Source organism: Periplaneta americana, chromosome 6, assembly GCF_040183065.1.
Source record: "Periplaneta americana isolate PAMFEO1 chromosome 6, P.americana_PAMFEO1_priV1, whole genome shotgun sequence".
Lineage (NCBI taxonomy): Eukaryota > Metazoa > Arthropoda > Insecta > Blattodea > Blattidae > Periplaneta > Periplaneta americana.
The window spans coordinates 139,438,348-139,459,839 of record NC_091122.1 but is presented as its reverse complement, the minus strand read 5'-3'; the positions used below and the strand labels follow the sequence as shown (position 1 = coordinate 139,459,839).

At 36.1% G+C, this 21,492-nt stretch overlaps 1 protein-coding gene across 1 annotated transcript in view; it reads left to right on the top strand.

Annotated features, from left to right (window-relative positions):
- The window catches only part of LOC138701809 (E3 ubiquitin-protein ligase RNF14-like), a 32,387-nt gene extending 13,457 nt beyond the window's left edge, over positions 1-18,930 (top strand). Inside the window, exons 6-10 of the mRNA XM_069829078.1 lie at positions 3,124-3,765; positions 6,770-6,928; positions 12,977-13,205; positions 13,942-14,114; positions 16,945-18,930. Coding sequence (XP_069685179.1) covers positions 3,124-3,765; positions 6,770-6,928; positions 12,977-13,205; positions 13,942-14,114; positions 16,945-17,184 — 1,443 coding nt within the window. The 3' untranslated portion in view covers positions 17,185-18,930. The remainder of the gene's footprint in view (positions 1-3,123; positions 3,766-6,769; positions 6,929-12,976; positions 13,206-13,941; positions 14,115-16,944) is intronic.
- The last annotated feature ends 2,562 nt before the right edge of the window (positions 18,931-21,492 follow it).

Here is a 21,492-nt window from a genome sequence, read left to right as displayed (position 1 = left end):
AGAAAAGCTATGACACATCCAGTCTCTAGGAGCGAGCGAAGATTTTGAAGCTCTAATGGAAGATGTTAGGCATTTTCTCACACAGCAAATGACTGAATTGCCAGGACCCCAACACCCAGCTGTGAAGCATTATCAAGTTCGTAAAGTAAGTAAAATTAACAGTAAATGTAATTATCAAACAACATCCAATCCACAAAAGAAATCTAAGACACAGCGAATGAAAAATAGGCAAAAATATGAGTATGAACTAACCCAGTATCAATTTTACAATCAAAGACGTAAAGTAGCAAGAAAAGTTTTACATAATTTAAATCACAAAGCTACTTGTAAAATCTCGACACGTCTGATAACCGAACATTTTGAACATGTTTTTAGTACGACAAATAATAGCTCCCCTCTTTCTGATGAGGATGAAGATTCCATACAATTTCCTGAAGATATAGTGATTACTGAGAGTGATAGTCATAAAGCGTTATTTGGTATTAAAGTTGACACTTCCCCTGGACCAGATAGAATAACAGTACGCGTTTTAAGGCATCTCAAAGCTACCAAATTTCTTACACTGCTTGCAAACACTATGCTTCATTTTAATCATGTTCCAAAATTCATGAAATTAGCACGTACAATTTTAATCCATAAAGGAGACGACGTGAACGATTTAAAACATTGGAGGCCAATTACTATTCACTCCGTCATTCGAAGAGTCATTGAAAGAGCCCTTGACATTAAGCTTCGGTCTTATATTGTATTAAATGCTGATCAGAGAGGTTTTATTAATATACCTGGAACTCATATCAATGCACCTTTAATAAATGGCTGTCTTCAATCATCTAAGCTTAATAAGAAAGACTGTTGTGTCGTGTTTCTGGACGTGTCTAAAGCCTTTGATTCTGTTGGCCATGAACATATTCTTAGAGCCCTTAAATCATCTGGCGTTCCGCAGAACTTGTTCAGACTTATTGGTTCCTTATTAACTAATAATATAATTCAAATAGAAACTAACCACACAAAAACCAAGCCAATAAGCGTAAAACGAGGTGTTGCTCAAGGATCTCCATTGTCTCCAACACTTTTCAATTTGGCACTGAATTGCGTTCTTGAAAATTTAACAGATCATGAAATTAGCAACCAATATGGTTTTACACTTTCCAATGATCTTCAAAACCTAAGTGCTTTTGCATTTGCTGATGATTTGGCTCTCGTTGGAAAAGATGAAAAGTCAGCAACAGCTCTCATTGATATGGCTGAAAGTAAATTAGATGAACTAGGTCTTGAAATTAACACTATTAAAAGCAAGTGTATAATTCTCGAAAGAGGTGTTTTAACTAAAAGAGCTCTCATTTCACTTCATGGATCAGCCATACATAGTACTGATGATAAATCTGAAACAATTCGATATCTGGGAGTTGATTTTCGCGACAAAACATTCTTAGATAAAAAGAAAATTATAACAAATTTAACACATGATCTTAACAATCTTACACAAACTCCATTACTGAAGCCTGATCAGAAATTGAAGATTGTGAATGAATATATATGGCCTGGGCTCATCTATCCTTTGCAATGTGCTCCACTTGATCAGCTCCCTGACAGCTTCCTTAAAGATCTGGATAAAGTAATTAGAAGTGCTGTCAAAGAAATGTTATCTCTTCCTGATGATACATCTAATGACATGCTATATTCTTCTAAAAAAGTACGTGGCCTAGGGCTTATTAAGGCTGAATGGGAAGCTAATATTCAGCATTTTAACATCTGTAAACGACTCTCACAAGTCAGTGATGATCATCTCCTTGTCAGGAATCTTGAAGAGGAGAAGAAAACTGCTCTCAAGCGCCTGAAAATTCCTGAAGCCAACATAACACCTCGAACAACTGGAATACATCTATGTGATGAATTGCGAAAGAGATCGTTTGACTCCTGGTGTCAGTTACCTCATAAGGGGAAAGGTGTAGTCATCTATGAAGAATATCCAAGAGCCAATTCATGGGTCAGCACCAAAAGGAATTTGTCGTCTTCACAATATATTAATGCAATCAAGATGTCCTGCAACCTTACTGCAGTGCGCTCCGTTCCTGGCAGAGCTTTCAGCACGACCCGTTGCACGACCAGGCTGCAACGAGACAAACTCTTGGCCGCGTGTTGGGCTTTTGTCGGAAAGGAGAGTTATTGCGTAAAAACAGGCATCATAGAGTCCGTGGAGCTATCGCCTGTCTTCTTCGGGACAAGGGTTGGGAAGTTCATGAAGAGGTCCACTGTATTTCTGAAGACAACGCTCACAGAAGAGCGGATATAATAGCAATAAACAGGCAACAACAAAAGACTATTATCATAGATCCAACTATACGCATGGAGAGAGATCTAAACCAAGCTCATCAGGTTGATCAGGAAAAGAGGGCCATTTATGAACCTTGTATTCCCTACCTTAGTGCCAAGTATAACATCCCTCTCTTCAATTGGTCAGTGACAGGTTTATTTTTTGGTGCTCGGAGTTCTTTACCAAAATTTACATATCATTTTTTAAAACAATTATCAATATCATCTTTTGAAATTCAAAAAATCATCTCGCAAATTCTCAAAGATTCCCTGCAGATTATACAATTTCATTTATACCACTCAGAAGGCCTTAATTAAGGATATGCTAATTTTAAATAAAATCTTTTTTTATTAGTATAATTTAGTCATCTTCTAAGATTTTATTTTACAATTGATAATCAATGGTGCTTAATTATTACACTTTATTTTTATAACACTATTCATATTTAATTAATTGTATTTGTTTGCTATTCATTTCCGGATCCTCGTGGTCATCCTTAATTAAGGCCGGACGAGTTTTTCTCTCTCTCTCTCTAAAAATATAGGGGTGCCATTCGAAATTTCTGAAGGGGGGGGGTGACTGGAGGGTGGGGGTGAAGTCTAAAATGCAATTAAGCCTGGTTTCAAACTTCCCCCACAATATCTAAATTGATGTGTTTTTTGTTTAAATTGAATTCAATTTAAATAATTAGTTATTTAGACTGGGAAGTTTTGAAATGAAAGCCCTGTGTATAACCCTTAAGAATCATTTTGTCTGAAATACTGTTCTATTATAAATAAATATACATTTTCCTTCTTTACTTTTTACAGACTGACGGTATAAATGGTGAAGGAAATGGTCATAAGAAGACTGAAGTTATGTCTGCCAGAACTGTTTACGACAACACTGGAAATGCAAAAGTTGTGTTTTCCAATAATCGAAGAGGCACATACAGACAACCAAGAAGTTATTATAGAGGAAATTATAGGAAAGGAAATAATTATAATCATTGCAAATCTACAGGAAATAAGGTGACCAGTACTGGAGACTCTGAATGTAATAGTAAAAGTGACTTTACAAAAAGTTCTGAAAAAATAGTATTAAATAGTAAAGATCAAGGTAAAGATAACAAAAACTGTGAAAGTTCCTTACAATGTGATAATAAAGTAGGTCAACATTGTAGTAATAGTAATGAAAAAATTACTGTAGGAAATTCTTCTCAAGATTCTGGTGCTGAATCACAAAAAGTCTCTCAGAATGAGACAGTTAGTGACGGTGCAGTGAAAGTTTCAACATCTGAAGATGATAAAAAAGACGGAGAACGTCAGTTAGATCAGCCAGACTCGAGTGCGAATAGAAGACATGCTGGCAGATCGAGGATGTCTTTAGTTCAGCTCCTTAAGGAGTTCAACGAGGCCCGGCAAAGGACTGAGTTTAGCCGAAACTTCTATACCTGCAAGATATGCTTCCAGGTACCCTTTATTTTCTTTCTTGAGTTTTATGAAGTACACACATATACTACTTAAATAACAGTTAAGCATCTCCAGAGGCTTTCAATTTATTATTGAGTCGTATATTAAAAATGATAAAGTTTCAGATATATTGTCAGATGACCTTAAATAAACTTGCACAGTTCCTTAATTGATGTCAATAAACATATAGAGATTCGAGAAAATTAACATGAAATAATTAAAAAAAAAAATTACAGTACACTAAACCTAACCTACCTTAACCTTAAATATTTTTCTTCTTCTTCTCCTCCTTCAGTTCATGGATTAGGTTCGCATTTTTTTCTGTCTTCATCCCAACAATCTTTTCCTAGAAGTTCCATTATCGTCATCCAAATGGTTTATGTGTGTAATATATTTCAGGATTTGTCTTACGTTAGCCTTCTCTCTTCTATTCTTTCTGTGGCCAAGCCATTTGTCTTTGTTTTATCGTTAAGAGAGTAGGTATTTAATAATTTTCGTACATTTTCGTTTCGAATTTTATATCTTAAAATGAAGTCTTATTTATAACATATTATTTAATTTGTGTAGCTTTTATTATATGTTTGTCCTTTTTTGTTAAAAGTCTACGTTTCAGAAATGTTAACAAATTTTTTTGTGAACGAAAGTAAGTTTTTAGTATAAAATGTAAAATTTGTCATCACTATTGATGATATCAGTACAAAGAAAACTCTGCTTACTCTAACATTTTTTTTCAGACTCTGCTTATATGGTGCATAAATTTTATCTTTCCACGCTCTCTGAGGTAGACAGGAAGCAGCAGTGCCTGTGCCTAATGAGAATATAAAAAAGCACAACATTACATGCATTAGTTTCCAAAACCAATTGATCCTGCAGGATTTTTTTGGTTTAACATAAAGGATACTTGCGGAAATTTCATGACATGGTTGAATGTGCAAATTCTTTTCCACGAACCAACCATTTTGAAAACCTAAATAACATTACATAGTACATAAATTTTATCTTTCCACACACATGTGTACAGCTGCGCTGTGCACTGCTGCTGATTGTACACATGTGAGAATGACCTAACCCCTTTAACATAAGAGAAAAGTGATTGTGGATAGTTCAAATCTGTACTTATTCCACTGTAGCCAAAACAACTTAACCCCCTTTACACGAGCACCCGCGAATTGTTTGACCCCTCCAGGCTGTAAACTCGTTTGTTACACATGAGTGGACCTCTGAAGCAACTTAAATATAGATAAATCACAGGCTATCTTATTTTCGAATAGAAGATTAATCCCCGATATTAATAAGCTCAACCTTCCTCCCGTGACTCTGAATAAAGCGATCATTCCATTCAGTTCAACTGTAAAAAACCTGGGAGTTCATTTTGAATCTAACCTTACCTGGGACACGCATATCAAACACACATGCAAGAAAGTATTTTCCACTTTCACTCATTAAAAAGATTGTACCACTATCCAGCTAAATTAAAGCAGATGCTTGTACAGACTCTTATTATGCCTCATTTCGATTATTGTGACGCTTTATTCAGTGATCTCGGGGTGGATTTATCCCAGAAACTGCAACGTGTTCATAATGCGTGTGTTCGTTTCATTTGTAATGTCCGCTACTACGATCACATTTCGCCTTCTTTCGATAAATTATTGTGGCTCAGGTTAAATGAGAGGAGAAAGTTGCATTCCCTTTCTCTCTTATACCGAATTTTGCACACCTCTACTCCCTCTTACTTATCTGTCCGATTCCACAGTCTTTCTCGGTATCATAACTTAAATACTCGGTCACAATATGACAGCACGCTAGAAATACCACTGCACACATCATCTCTCTATTCTTCGTCTTTCAGTGTTGCTACTTCTCGTCACTGGAATTCTCTGCCGCCTGAAGTCAAGAGCTGCCGAACTTTAATTTCCTTTAAATGTAAATTAGAAAAGTATCTTATGATGAGTTGCCAGACCTAACGTGTTGCAAATGTGTTCCACTGTATTTATTTATTTTTTTTTTTTCTTATTTTTATTATCTAAATCGTGTTTATTTATCACTTAACGCCAATATGTATCCCACTGTGTTGTTTTTTATTATTAATCTATTTTTTGTGTACATTTCATTCAATTGTCGGTTTCTGATTTAATTATGTAAATCCTATTTAATTGTAATCTAATACTAATATGTATACTAATGTGTTTATTTTTATTTTTACTGTGTACATTTTTCTTTTTTTTTATTGAATTATCGGCTTCTGATTCTAACAAATTAATATGTATTTCACTATGTTTATTTTTATTTTATGAGGTAAATTTTATGTAACTACCTCTTTTGATCTCATTATATAATCAGTATGTAATTACTTAATTCTGATCAAGTTTTATGATCAACTGTGTAAGCAAGTTTTAATCCTGGATGAGTGTAAGAGAAGGCCTTAAGGCCTTAACTCTGCCAGGTTAAATAAAGCCATTATTATTATTATTATTATTATTATTATTATTATTATTATTATTAATATATTTAAAGATTTATATCATCTTTAAATACAGTTTTCGTAAAAAGAAAATGAATGTTAAACATGATAACAATATAATAATGTGATATCTACTTAAACTGTAACATGTGGTATAAATGTACTGAAATGTAGTACTCTGGCATTATAAAGAATGCCTTTAATGTGCAGTTCAGAAAACTTTTTTTTTTTTTTTGGATAGAGAGAAAATTATTTTATTTCTACTCATCTGTTACTATTGATGATTTTTTTTTTTTTTTTTTTTTTAGATTTGTATAATTTATGAAATAATTTTTATTTAATGAATAATATGGTATATCATTAACTTAGCTTATTGTTGTTAATATGTATTATCCTTGACTTGTTTTGTATTCTTCCTATAATAACAAAGAATTTCTTCCTACTCCAACACTAATTCTTTGAATATAGTATTCTGGAAGTTTGTGTAATTTGCTTAAATCTTTGTTTGTGTGTTCATTTGTAAATGAGAAAATTTTGTTGCAGGATAAGCAGGGCTCACAGTGCACTAGCTTCGAGGTCTGTGGACATGTGTTCTGTAAGAGCTGTGTGGCAGAATATTTTGAAGTGAGAATAAAAGATGGAAGTGTTCACAGCATTTGTTGTCCAGAGGAGAAATGTACTTCAGAAGCAATGCCTGGTCAGGTATATGAACTCTTGGATTATTTAGAATTAGAAGAAATACAAGGTGGGTCAATGAAACAGGAAATTTTGAGATAGTAAAATGATCTGTATTCGATCATTTTCAAGTTCAATGAGATTTCTCGTCTTTGCTTTGATGTTTTTTTGTGTGTGTGTGTGTGTGTGTGTGTGTGTGTGTGTGTGTGTGTGTGTGTGTGTGTGTGTGTGTGTGTGCGCGCGTGCGTGCGTGCGATATATATATATATATATATATATATATATATTTTAATCATCAGCACTCCAGTGAGGGTGACCACAAGGATCCTGAATACAGAACAGTTATGTTTTATAAGTCGATTAATTAATATATATATATATATATATATATATATATATATATATATATATATATATAAAACATTCTGGATTTGGGTTCGCTTGATGCCAAAATGGCATATTGACAAAATTATCTTTCTTGCAAATATAAATGATATTGAATGATATCCTAGATCATATATACCCAGCTGGTCGGCCTTATAGGCTTTGACGTTAACAACTTTTGTCAGCTTTACTACACTGCCATCTAGTTGTTACATAAGGAATCGCGTCATAATTCCCATTTGAATTGCATTGTAGCTAAAATACAATATACTGATTAAGTGAAACTCAAGAACAGTTTTTATTTCTCGTCAGAAAGATACAAAAACAATTCACAACAAAACCGTTGCCAAGGAGAGCTGAATTTCCATAGCCCACTCCGTTTGTATCATGAACATAGACGTAGGCGAGTTGTGAATGCAGAACTCAGAGCCCTACATGTACTCCCCTCCCAGTGACGCTGAGTCACGAAACTTTTCTTGCACCAGGATAAGTTCTGAATGGTGGGGGATTTGAAGAACTTGGTCGCTGATGATCGGAGGTCTGGTTCCCATCATCTTCAGAGAAGACTTCGTAGAAATCTGGCTTATGTCTTTCTGTGGAAATGGTTTTAGGGCTCCCGTGAATATCGACTTCGAACACGTAGTCAGATATCCTACGAAGAATTCTATACGGTCCTTCATACGGTGGTACAAGGGATCCTTTAGTTGCCACACGAACAAAGACATGCGTACACGTATATAGTGCCTTATGCTGAAAAGCTCTTCTGTTGCAGTGGTGAGCAGCGGGGGTCGATCTGACAGTGCGCATTAACTGTCTGTGTCTTTCAGCGAAGGCTCGCTGCGACAGTTCGATGTTGTCGTCGACGAAAAACTCTCCCGGAAGTCTTAGTGTCGCTCCGTAAACCATTTCTGCGGGCGAAGCGTTACAATCTTCTTTGATGCTGGAGCGCAATCCAAGTAGGACAGCCGGTAAGATATCGATCCAACATTTAGATCCCGTGTGACACATGATAGCGGCTTTCAATGATCTATGCCAACGCTCTATCATGCCGTTTGAGGCGGGATGAAAGGCTGTCGTGCGTATTTTTGTAGAACCAATGAGATTACAAAACGCTCGAAAAATAGCTGATTCAAATTGCGAGCCTCTGTCTGTTGTAATAGTGGCAGGTGCGCCGAATCTTGCAATCCAAGTCCTGAAGAATGCGTCTACAATAGTCTCTGCAGAAACTTCAGATATCGGGACCGCTTCAGGCCACCTTGTGAATCTATCAATCATTGTCAGGCAATACTGAAAACCTTTGACAACTGGAAGCGGACCAATGATATCTATATGTACGTGAGCGAACCGCGCGCTTGGCATAGGGATGTGTACGGGCACATTTTTGTGGTGACGACTTATTTTACTTCTCTGGCACTGAAGACACATACGAGCCCACAGCATAATTTCTTTATTCATTCTAGGCCAAACAAACTTGCGCTATATAAGTTTCTTAGTTGCTTTACCGCTAGGGTGAGACAGGTTGTGAATGTTATCGAAAACTTTCTTGCGAAGACAAGATGGGATGTGAGGTCGAATGACCTGCATCGAAACATCACAATAAATTTCTTCCTTTGATTCAGTCAGCGGAATTTTTGTTAATTTTAAGCTGGTCGAATTAGATTGAAGAAGATGTTGAAGTTCTTCATCAGCAGCCTGTGCGGCCATGAGTTCATCTGCGGATATTAGCGTCGGCATGTCTATGGCACCTATACGTGACAAACAGTCTGCTACAGTGTTGTCTGCACCCTTAACGTGGACGATTTGCGTCGTAAATTGACTAATGAAATCCAAGTGACGGAGCTGCCTAGGCGAAGCTTTGTCTGCACTTTGATTAAAAGCGTGAATCAATGGTTTGTGATCAGTTACGATAATCAATCTTCGTCCTTCAACCATACAACGAAAATACTTAAGACTTTTGTAAATTGCTAACAGTTCACGATCATATGTGTTGTATTTAATTTCCGCATTGGTATGCTTCTTAGAGAAAAAACCCAAAGGTTCCCAATGACCGAAATTGTACTGCTCGAGCACAGCACCAGAAGAAAGATCAGAAGCATCCGTGCGAAGAGCTAGAGTAGCATTGTCCCGTGGGTGAACTAAGAGAGTTGCTTTTGCTAATTGTTGTTTGCATAGTTCAAATGCTTCTTCAGCCTCTCTATTCCACGTAATAAGACGGTTGTCATTCTTTTTTGCACCGTGAAGATGAATATGTAGCGGGGCTTGTATCTGCGCCGCATTGCGGAGGAAACGCCTGTAAAAATTAATAATACCGAGAAACTTGCGCAAGTCGGCAATGGTCTTAGGTTTGGGGTATTCTGCAATTGCCTTAATACGATCTTCAAGCGGCCTAACACCATGTTTATTGATTGTGTAGCCTAAGTAGTTAACTTCACTGACGCCGAAAGAACACTTGGATAAGTTAATAGAAAGTCCATGTTCACGCAACCTCTGGAAAACAAGACGAAGATGCTGTTCATGCTGTTCCTCGTCTTTCGATGCTATCAATAAGTCGTCGATGTAACACGTGCAGAATTCAAGTCCACGAAGTACGCTATCCATTAGACGTTGCATAGTCTGCGCAGCATTGCGTAATCCAAAGGTCATGACGTTGAATTCGAAAAGACCGAAGGGCGTTATTACTGCTGTCTTGGCGCGATTGTCTGGAGCTATGGGTACTTGGTGATAGGCTCTGGTAAGGTCAAGAGTACTGAAAATGGTACAACCGTCTAGCCGTTGAGTTACGTCATGTATATGAGGAACTGGATACTTATCAGGGATAGTTGTAGCATTTAATCGACGGTAATCCCCACAGGGTCTCCATCCTCCGTTCTTTTTAGAAACGAGATGAAGAGGACTAGCCCAGGGACTGCTCGAGGGAGTACAGATACCTTGTGATAGCATATAATCAAACTCCGCTTTAGCGACCTTAAGCCTCTCAGATGTAAGACGTCGAGCACGTTCTTTGATAAGTGAGCCCTTCGTTTTGATCTGATGTTCCACACCATGTTTTGCTGGACCAATAAATGGCGGAACCTTAGTTATGTCAATAAATTCTCGCAATAACAGCTCGTACTGTCCTCTAGCTATCGTAGAAAAGGTTGACAAAGTAACTGTGGTTAACTTGCCAATTGTAGCTCTGGCCGTTGAAGGGTCTGTAAGCTTTCGCTGCTTGAGATTAACTAGAATGCCATAGTGGTTCAAAAAATCAGCTCCAAGTATAGGCTGAGAAATGTTAGCAATTGTGAACTTCCATGAATATTGGCGTCCTAGATTAAGGTCCAGTGTAATGAGCCTCTCGCCATAGGTATCTATGACTGACCCATTCGCTGCATATAGTTTGAAATCAGCTGGTTGCTTACCGATGAAGTTTGCCTTAGAACGGGGAAGAACAGATAAATCAGCTCCCGTGTCAACGAGAAAGTTCAAGTGATTAATCTTGTATGTAACAATGAGACAATTTTTAAATCTCTCGTCATGGACCGCCTCGACTCCAGACGACGTCACTAGTTTTCCGAATTTTTCTCTAAGCTCCAGCAACAAGGCTGTACACATCGTCTCGCATTAGCTCCAAACTTAAAATGATAGTAGCAAACTTTATCTTTCTTCTGTTTGTAAAATTTACTTCGCTGGGTATCGGATGTCGGCCCGCCGTTATTTTTAAGATGAGGAGATTGGTACTTTGACAATTTGCATAACTCGTCTACTTTGCTTTTCAATTCTGTAACCTCGTCAACAATAGTCGATAATGTAAAGGGTTCTTGCCGAGCTAGTAACATTTGAGTTGTTACGTTCGTCTCCTGCATCTTGTCAGCTAAAAATGCTAGCTTGTCCAAACTATCCTCTTCTCTGCAAAGCAAGGACATTCTAATAGTGGGTGCTAGTTGTGCTAAGAAGAGTGACTTGAGGACTTCTTCACCTAAATGACCGGAAGCTAAACTTCTGAGCTCTTGTAGATAGTGGGACGGTCGTTTCTCTCCTATAGGTATGCCGCTCAATAATCTATTGAGTCTTTTGTTGACTGGTTCAGCAAAAGCGGCAATGATACGTGTTTTAATAGCGTCATACCTGCCCGTGGCTGGTGGGGATTTAATTAAATCAGCTATAATTGGAATAAACGTATGATCAGCGTTACTTACTATATATTGGAATTTTGCTTGATCTCGAGTAATCCCTGCGAAACTGAAACTGAGAGCACTTTCCACCACTGCAAACCATAGCTCTGGATCGTCCTTGTAGAATGGAGGAGGCTTCTCAATATGTTGTGCACACACAACGACTCTGTCACCACTACTAGTTGGTAAAAAACTTTGCTCTGTATCTTCGTGCGTGTTCATATCACGTCGGGGTCACCAATATTGTAGCTAAAATACAATATACGGATTAAGTGAAACTCAAGAACAGTTTTTATTTCTCGTCAGAAAGATACAAAAACAATTCACAACAAAACCGTTGCCAAGGAGAGCTGAATTTCCATAGCCCACTCCGTTTGTATCATGAACATAGACGTAGGCGAGTTGTGAATGCAGAACTCAGAGCCCTACAGCATTAGCGACTGTACTGCCATCTCATGTTCGTTTACAGTGGACGGGTGGCGATCCTGACGGTTCTCTTCAAAGTGCTGCCGATTTTAACATAACGATGAGTTATCTGTTAAATATATGATCTAGGATGATATGTAACGAGTCCCTAAGAATTTGTAATAAGATGTTTTGTATATGAAAGACTTGGAATTTTAATTTCACTAATAGTTGGTAAGTAGACTGTAGAAGGGAACCTCTCACTCCAAATAACATACCTTTGACGACCCACTGATTAACAAGTATGTTATATTTAGAAGAGAGGAAAGGTAGGCATGATTCATATATTTCTTGTTTTTCCTTGTTGACCTCGTTCGCTTGTGAGAGGTTGGATCTAATACCATGGCCTTTTATATATATATATATATATATATATATATATATATATATATATATATATATATATATATATATATGTGTGTGTGTGTGTGTGTGTGTCATCTGTGCTGTGACTCGCATTGTTTTGAGTGTCTTCTGGAAAGTACTCAAAAAGTCAGAAATCAAGTTCCTTTATAAGTTCTTTGATTTTATCCCTAGCTGTTATTATTTAAACATCTTGGCATTGCGAACTACTATTCAAAGTGTGAAGTGTTTGAAAATATCGGCAAAGTAGGCTACTAGAAATGATGTTCATGTAATATTTCGTGTAATTTTTGCACTACATTTTTCTGTTTTGGTCGTTGTTTCGGTGGTATTTACTAATTTGGAGTAAAATTATTATCGTTTTCGATTTTACAAGGATTTGTATAATTTGAATGAGATTAAAGTACCCTACCAGTTCTGTAGTCGATTTCGCATACAGAAGTTCGCCCAAAAGTGGGTCGCACCCTCGAAAAGTTTGGGAACCACTGGGTTAAAGTTTATAATAATTTTTATAGATACGATAGTTAAAACTTGGTCTGTTTAAATGTTATTCTCTTGATTAGAATATCATGATTTGGTGTCATACTTACGTATGTACTTCCTCCCCTCTTTCCATTCTTTCTTGAACTGGCACAATTTTCAAAATAATTCTGAGGAGCAGACTTGATTAAATAGTCGACATAATAACACAAAGCTAATTGTTCGGTTGCAGATACGTGAATTAGTGAGTGCAGAGCTTTTCTCACGTTATGATGCAGTTCTATTGTCAGCCTTACTAGACACAATGGAAGATGTGCTGTATTGTCCAAGGCCTGTTTGTCAGTATCCAGTGGCTGTAGAACCTGGGGAAAAGATGGCAACTTGTCCCTCATGCGCCTATGCTTTTTGTATTCTCTGCAAGATGGTCTACCATGGTATTGAGCCATGCAGATTCAGGGCTCGTAAGTACATTTCTTTTAATACTATTATAAATCTTGCATTATTATTCTCTTAGTCGTTTAGTGACATTTTATGTAGAATTAATGTGACTTTTTCGGTGATTAACGTGATACAAATACTTGAAATCTTTCACCTTGTGTAGAAATCTTGCCATGTTCACATTTAATTTAGAGAATAGTATATATATTATTTGAATGTACCGAAGTACATATGATATTTCCATGCAGATATTCTGCGTCATCATACGATGAAAGAGTAATGGAACGGAGAAAAATTCTCTCTGGCACCGGGATTTGAACCCGGGTTTTCAGCTCTACGTGCTGATGCTTTATCCACTAAGCCACACTGGATACCCATCCCGGTGTCTGACAGAATCGTCTCAGTTTAAGTTCCAACTCTTGGGTTCCCTCTAGTGGCCCCCCTCTGCACTACGTCATAGATGTCTATGAACGTAGGACCGAAGTCCACACATGTGCTGAGGTGCACTCGTTATGATCCAACGGAATAAGCGTTAGAGAATAGTGTTATAAGTAAAATGAGAATGTGAAACACAAATATTACAAGATAAGGAACGATTAGATTTACATTTAATTTTTCAGTTGTGACTCTCTTAGTGATATGTACACTCCGTAACCACTACCAGGACACCAGTAGTGTGATAAAAACGTTTCATTGGATTAAAATTAATTGTGAATTTGTTCTTGTTAATTTCATCTCACAAATACTTGTATTATTCAGATGAAAAACGTCGCATTGTAGAGGAATACAGCAATGCTAGTGAAGAAAGAAAATTGCAAATGGAACAGCGATATGGGAAGAAACAGTTGCAGGCATTAGTAGACACATCATTATCAGAGAATTGGCTGTTTAATAACAGCAAGAAGTGTCCAAACTGCAATGCTGCTATAGAGGTAATATTTATTATCATTAACTTATTTGTTTTATCTCTTAGATCTACTTGTTTTATATCAGAGTTCTGAATTCAAGATCCAGTGAGATAAACATTTTGTGATGTAACTAGTATTGGATTCCAGTGATTATCGCAATTTACTTGTTCTGTCACTGCTTAATTGGCAATACTAATAATAATAATAATAATAATAATAATAATAATAATAATAATAATAATAATGATTTCAGTAAAAATGTATTACTATTTTATATTCAGTATTTAAATAAATGCCCTCAATAGATAGATAAAACATGATTGAGATTGAGCACATCAGCCATTAGGCGTGGCTAGCAGTGCTGCGTGGTAAACCTCTAAGGGTACGAACACGTTTACGATGGTAGACTAGCTGGTAGAGTAGCTGGTAACGGTAGTGGGGGAAATGAATCGCTGGAATCATATGTCACCGCACACGTTGACTCATGGATGGTCGCTTTACTGCTAGCTTTCCAGCACGCTGTAAGCTCCAAGAATGGTTTCAGTCATTCTTTCAAGCTTGCAGCGCAAGTCTCAGCGTGGAGTTACAGAGATATTGGAGAGGTGGTCTGTGGACCAGATGTCAATGATGACGTGTAATTAGTAGGGACGACTTTTATCAATTATTTGTGTAATTCGTTACTTTTTAATTTACACAAATTTGTATTCTATTTTAAACTACGCGCGTGTGATTTAGTTTTGACGTTAATTGGCCGTAACTCGGTAACCAGTAAAGATTTTGAGGAGCGGTAACTTTTAAAACGAATTTCCATTCTTACTCAACATTTTTCTCGCTTTGACCCCCCATCTAACGTAAAAAGCAAAAAAGTTTACCGCTTACCGTAAATTTTTTTCTGTGAGCAGATCATTTCAAAGTTAGTATTTTTTTTCTCACTTTTAAAAACAATATTTTGATTTCGAATTGTTTTTCTACGCTTCCCTTGGACATTGACCTATCAATACAAAAAATTGCAGCGCAATTGTTTGAATATCATAGATGCTACGACGTGATAATGTTAAACAGAGCGGGAAATATCATTCTTGGCTACTCCGACTATCAGCCAGCGGCCTGTTAAGCTCCGCCTTGAGCATACCGCTTGCTTCACTCGTGGCGGGAATCCTGTGTCAGTGGTTGTAAAATTTTAAAACACTGCACACATTGGATGTAGAAAAACTTATTGCTCGTGTGTTTGAAAGACCTGCCATGACATTAACTTTTCGTATAGATTCAAAACTGGAGGTAGAATTTAATTATTTTTTTAATTACAAACTACTAATGAATTCGGATGAATGGACATCTTCGTTCACCAATAGGCCTGATTTGGCGTCTTCGATCTCATTTCAAGAGTTTAATCACTTTCTTCTGTATGTGCCTTAATACCACGAAAAATAAAAAAAATAAACAAATAAATAATAACTAATATCAATCAAATTATTGAGAATGTTCACTAGGCACTATTTTGTAAGAATTGTACAGTTTACCTCAGTGTGAGTATAAGCCGTTCTTCCTGCAAAATAGGATTCCCTGGCAATTTTTCCAAGCCTTCTGTATGAAATCTTTGATTAAATAGAGAAGATAATCGAAAGTTTCGATTTCCACACTCTGGTAGCTAATGAATTTTTCTGGAAAGTTCCGCAGATATTTAAAAAGATAATATTCACCAAACGCAACCCTTTCATTATTTATAGGGTGAAGGGAACACTCTCGAGAAAAGAATTCTTGTAATAATAACCACTTTGATTCTGCACTGTCTAATAAATCAAATTTGTCCTCACTACTTGAATCCCTTGCGATATCAAGTCTACACAGAGATTCCAAGGAGATGACCTAATCAGCTGTGAATCAGCTGAGAAATTAAGCGACCTGTAAACAAGCTCCAATTTGTGCACACCAAGCTTCCTTGTCATTCATAACACTGATAGCGGAGCCTGCTAGCTTTAAAGCTAGGTGCCAACGTGTTCGTACCCTAAGACACAGTTTTAACTAAACGTGAAAATTATCATAATATATTTGTGAGATTATTATACAAAGATGACTTTCTGGGATCAATAAAATTATGAATAGACATGTTTCCACTCTTTTCTATTAGAGATCTGTCAGTTGGTAGAGGTAATGTCTGTTACGAAGAGTTGAGAATGGAGTAATGTTGGTTCTGGACATTCATCTTTGCTTACAAACAGAGATCCTTCACAAGCAGTAAATCTACTACATGAAATTCAATAGCTTTACTTTCTCATTTGACAGAAACCACACTTAAAATTTTTTGCTGAAACACAGTAACAACTAGATCATCGAGGACAACTTGCTTCAGATTTTAAATTACCTACTTAAGTGCGTTAATGCATGGTTACGGTTACATTTTTAGGCGACACAGTGCTCTAGTGACTAGAACATTGGATTTATAACCCTGTGGACACAGGTTCGATCTCCAGTGTACTTCCCATTTTTAACTTGTGTTGGGCAAGTCCATGGTCCAGGTAACAGGGGTTTTCTCTTGAGAGCTCTGGTTCTCCTTTAGCATCCCAACAAATCTCCATCATCGTCTCATCATGGATACAGATTAGACCAGCCTCCTATGGCGCACTCTGGGCAATGACTCTGTTGATAAATTGATCTATACAAATTACTTCATATGAGTGAATGACGAACAGTGAAGTACCCACCATTAGCAAAAAAAAGTTACATTTTGTATACCCAGAGATAGGCCATGTTAGTCTGTGAACAACCTTTCTTCAAAGTTTTTAGTTATTCTATTCTTATTCTTTCTCTTCCTTGGTAATACCTGATAAATTGTAAATATTTTTAAATGTTACAGAAATCAGATGGCTGCAATAAAATGGTATGCTGGAAATGCAATACATTCTTCTGCTGGTTATGTGAAGGACGTCTTGATCCACAAACCCCATACCAACACTTCAACAATCCTGCTTCTAAATGTTACAATCTTCTTTTTCATGGAGTACCACTTTCAGACGATGAAGATGAAGAATGGTGGGGGGCTCCTCCAGGAGGATATCTTGAGAATGATGATGATGACGATGACGACGATGATTGAAAAATATGGTTTGTTAAATAATAAAATTACAATTTATTTTTAAAAAATGTCAGGTACATTAATAAAATTGCATTACGTTTTTTGGGAGCTAAAGGAATTATCAAAAACTTACTATTTTTTTTTTTTAATTTATTATCATACTCCAATTTCAGAATACTTTTCCAAGGAGTATGTAATTTAGGTTATACTTTGAACTACTTTGCATTCCTGTAGTAATAACAATAATGATATAATTGTAATTAAAAACTGTTATTCTAGGAAGGAAGAGATTAAACATAAAACGCATAAATTAGAAGTACGTTTTTATATACAAACTGACAACATAATGTCACTTGTTTTTGTATACCATACTTAAAAATGAAACATTATATTTGAAAGCAACATTGGTGGGATATGTGAAATAAAATTCTAGGTGAATATTAGTAGGGGATTGCCAATTTTTTCTCTCTTTGTGATTTTATTAAGAAGTGTCGAAAGTCGAGCTTAAAATGCCTTACAATAAAATAACATTTATTAAAAATTGTAACACATTACTCTAATATTAGCACTGGTTTAATTGGTACTTTTGATTTATCTCTCTTAATCTCAAATAAAATTGGATTAAAACCAATTAGTATCAAAATTCACAGTGTCTCCATTTAAATTTTTTCGCTCTTGTTGGATCATGTCGTAAAATTAACGAAATTAGAAACTTGTAATCACAAATATAAGAATGAACGAGAGAACAATAAAAATTACAACCAAACACCATTATTTTATACAGCATATGGTTATATGATACTAGCCCAAATTCAGGTTTGGTTGACAAACAATTACCAATACATTATATATCCAATACAATGGCCAACACCTTCCTAGGACTTATGAATTTAAATATCTTGGAGTTATTTTCGACAGTAAGTTAACATGGAGCAACCATTTGAAATATATTTCTGAAAAAGCTCGTAAAAGATTTTCCCTTCTGAAAAGACTAGCAGGAAAGAAATGAGGATGCTCTAGAAATACTTTGAATGCTACATACAAAATGTTTATACAGCCAGTGCTGACGTACTGCGGAGAAATTTTAATTACTTCACCTTTCATAAACGAAATAGAACTTGTTCAAAACCAAGCTCTCAGGCTCATTACTGGTGGAATCAAAACACCTCCAATAGATTTTATGAGATTCCTCACTAATATTTTTTTACTGTATTTTAATATGTGTTAATGTGAATTCTCAACATCTTGTCTAAAAAAGCATTATTATTACAAGAACTGATTCGTTCTGTTCGATTATTCACTTTATATTATTTGCTTTTACTATTTTGTGTAGTTTTTTTCTTCCTTCTCAGAATGGATGAGATTCATTTTCGTAGAGTTATTAAATATGTGCTAAAAAAGCACTTTCTGCGTCTTTGTACAAAAAAAAATTTGTGATTAATATAATACAAATTATTGTTATGTCCGATAGTATACTATGAAACATTAAGTGAAAGGTATAAAATATATTGTTGTGTGGTATTCCTACTTATTTTTAATCCTTAAGATTGAAATTAATAAACAATTATTTTTTTGTGTTGTTCTCATACGTACATAAAACCAATGGATAGGTAATTTATTTTGAAAGTAATGTGTTACTTTTAAAACATTGCTTTATTCTGCTTGGACTTTTGACTCCTCTTCAATGGATCACATGTATATCTTTGTTGTATTTGTTTTGTATATATGCTTACAATTTGAATTAAATAAAGCATATTCGATTATTGAGCTTTATGTTTAATGCTTGAGTATGTATGTACTGACAGATGATATGATTTTGTTATCTATATTTTTACAATTATATTTACCTCAAACAAAGAAATCGCCAATAACGAAGTATTGAGATTTGATGTCAGCATAATTTTCTTCTGTAAAAAATTCATGTTGTAAGAAATGAAATCCTTCTCTATCCTTGACATTGTATAGTATTCATGGAAACATTTTCTGCATACTTAACAAAAAAAATAGTGGTGATGGCAGTGGTGTTGATGGTGTACTCCGCACAATTCGCAGGTCTCTTGTACCATCCCTATGATTACTGCTCCTATAGTTCATCATCTTTTGTCCATGTTGTCAGTCCTCAGATCTGTGGACACACTGGGACATAATACCATTGCAAATGATTTTGCCGATGTATTATATTTTTGTTGGTAAATGAAAAATGATAGAAATGAGAATAAAAATCAAGTAAGTCATCCCTATTACAGGCCATGAAGGCCTGGAGGGTAGAGGGAGGTTAAGGCTCTCGCCCCTATACAATCAGAATTAATGCCAGTAAGATGTCAGTCTTACATGCCTGCTGCCTTTACCCTCCAAGGAAATACCCCTGGTACTAATTTCTTTTAGATGCTGAGTAACCATCATGGCCAGGATTAAATCAATGGAGAAAATCCAGGACCCTATAGGGAATGGAACCCGTGATCTTTCAGCCTGCACCATAACACCTTAACCACATGCCTCCAGAAATTGGGTACTCCAAGAAAACTTCTCTGAATGTCTTATTTCAACCCTACTTGAACTTCCTATGGTTTTAACTCAAGTCTCCATAGTGGAATGAATGTTCGAATATTGCTATTTTGTAATAATAATTGTAACCTTTTAAACAGCCAAACTATATACAGTACCTTAATGAGGCTTGTTAAGGTATGGTCACACGTCGCTACTTTTGCTGCGCAACTTTTGTACTGCAGCTGCAAAAGTTGCGTGTCATGTTCACACATAAGCCAAAAGTAGCACGCTACACGATACTTTTCATGCTACGTAACCCGAGTGCAGCAAAAGTTGCAACTGGAAGTTGCGAGTCTGTTCACACACAAGGCGCTACTTTTGCAGCCGCAGTCATGCTGCAGCTTGCCAGCTCCGTGTTGACTTCTCAATATACATTTTGTGGTTATGTTCGCATTATTAAGAAACTCATGCGATAGCTTACTTATCTATTATTTGCTTTTCTGTCCTAATTAGTATTCAGGGATTGGCATTATTTTTACTATAAAGCTTTTAAAAACGCCTATATAATTAAATGATAACCAACACCATATTCATGTAATCAATGTTTGCAACCCTCCTGTTTGAAACTCTGCTACGGAAAATTAAAAAAATTAATTATATCATCAGCAAATATGCTCAGACTGTGTTGTGCATTTAATAACTGTTACAAATAATTTATTTTCATCACATCTAGCTTTAAAATTTATCCAAACAATAAAAGTATCATTGGCACATTTGGGTGGCAACACTGGTCGCAACCACAGCAAAAGTTTCAACAAAACCGAATCAAAAATGCTGCAGCTGCAACCCTGAGAACCCTGTTCACACGTCGCTACTTTTAAGCTGCACGCAGCATGGAAAAGTAGCGAGCAGCAGGTTCGGCAGCCGCTACTTTTCGGGTTGCACCGTTGTTCACACGCAAGAGTTGCGCAGTTTTTTGTACTGCAGTGCTGCAAAAGTAGCGACGTGTGACCGTACCTTTATGCAGTAGACTATTTCAAAATCAGTTTTATTAGAATTGTTTCAAACTTCAGACATATTAACTATATTTCTTCTTTCATTATCAGCTCGAACATTAAAAAGTTTTGATGGCCGTAAGTGAAACAGAAAATGATCAAGAACCCATTAATTACAACTAATGGCATTCATTTCCTAAGGATCACCACTCTTTCTTTTGTTTTCAAATTCTATATCAACGATTTTCCCAATTTTTAGAAAGACTTCTGTTGCACTGTTTGCAGATAATGCTGCTATAATTTCTAAATATAAAAGTGATCACATCCTTGGTCGACAAATTCAAACTGCTCTTAATATAATAAACGATCACAAAGATGAAAACTAGCTCTTAATCCTCTTTAAAATGTCAAGTCAAAATGTTCACATTGCAAAAATATCCTGATGATCCACAGCTTTTGTTAAACAATATTGTTCTGCCTTACATCTCTCATGAACCAGTAAAATATCTAGGTACCCACTTAGATACTAAACTAAATTTTGAAAATATCCTATTGAATAGCATTAAAATGAATTTGAGGAACGTGGGATATGATGCTAGGGACTGGATTAATCTTGCTCAGGATAGGTGCTGGTGGCGGGCTTATGTGAGAGCAATGAACATCCAGGTTCTTTAAAAGTCATTTATAAATTTGTAGGTACTTACATGTACTCAAAAATAAATTGGGGTCTATGAAATAATAAATCTCTCAATGTCTGTAAAGTCTAGACTCTAGAGTTCCTTTATATTGGGTTTGTTTCAGCACAGTTTGGAATCGATTTTGAACTGCTTGCAGTCCACACCTGTGG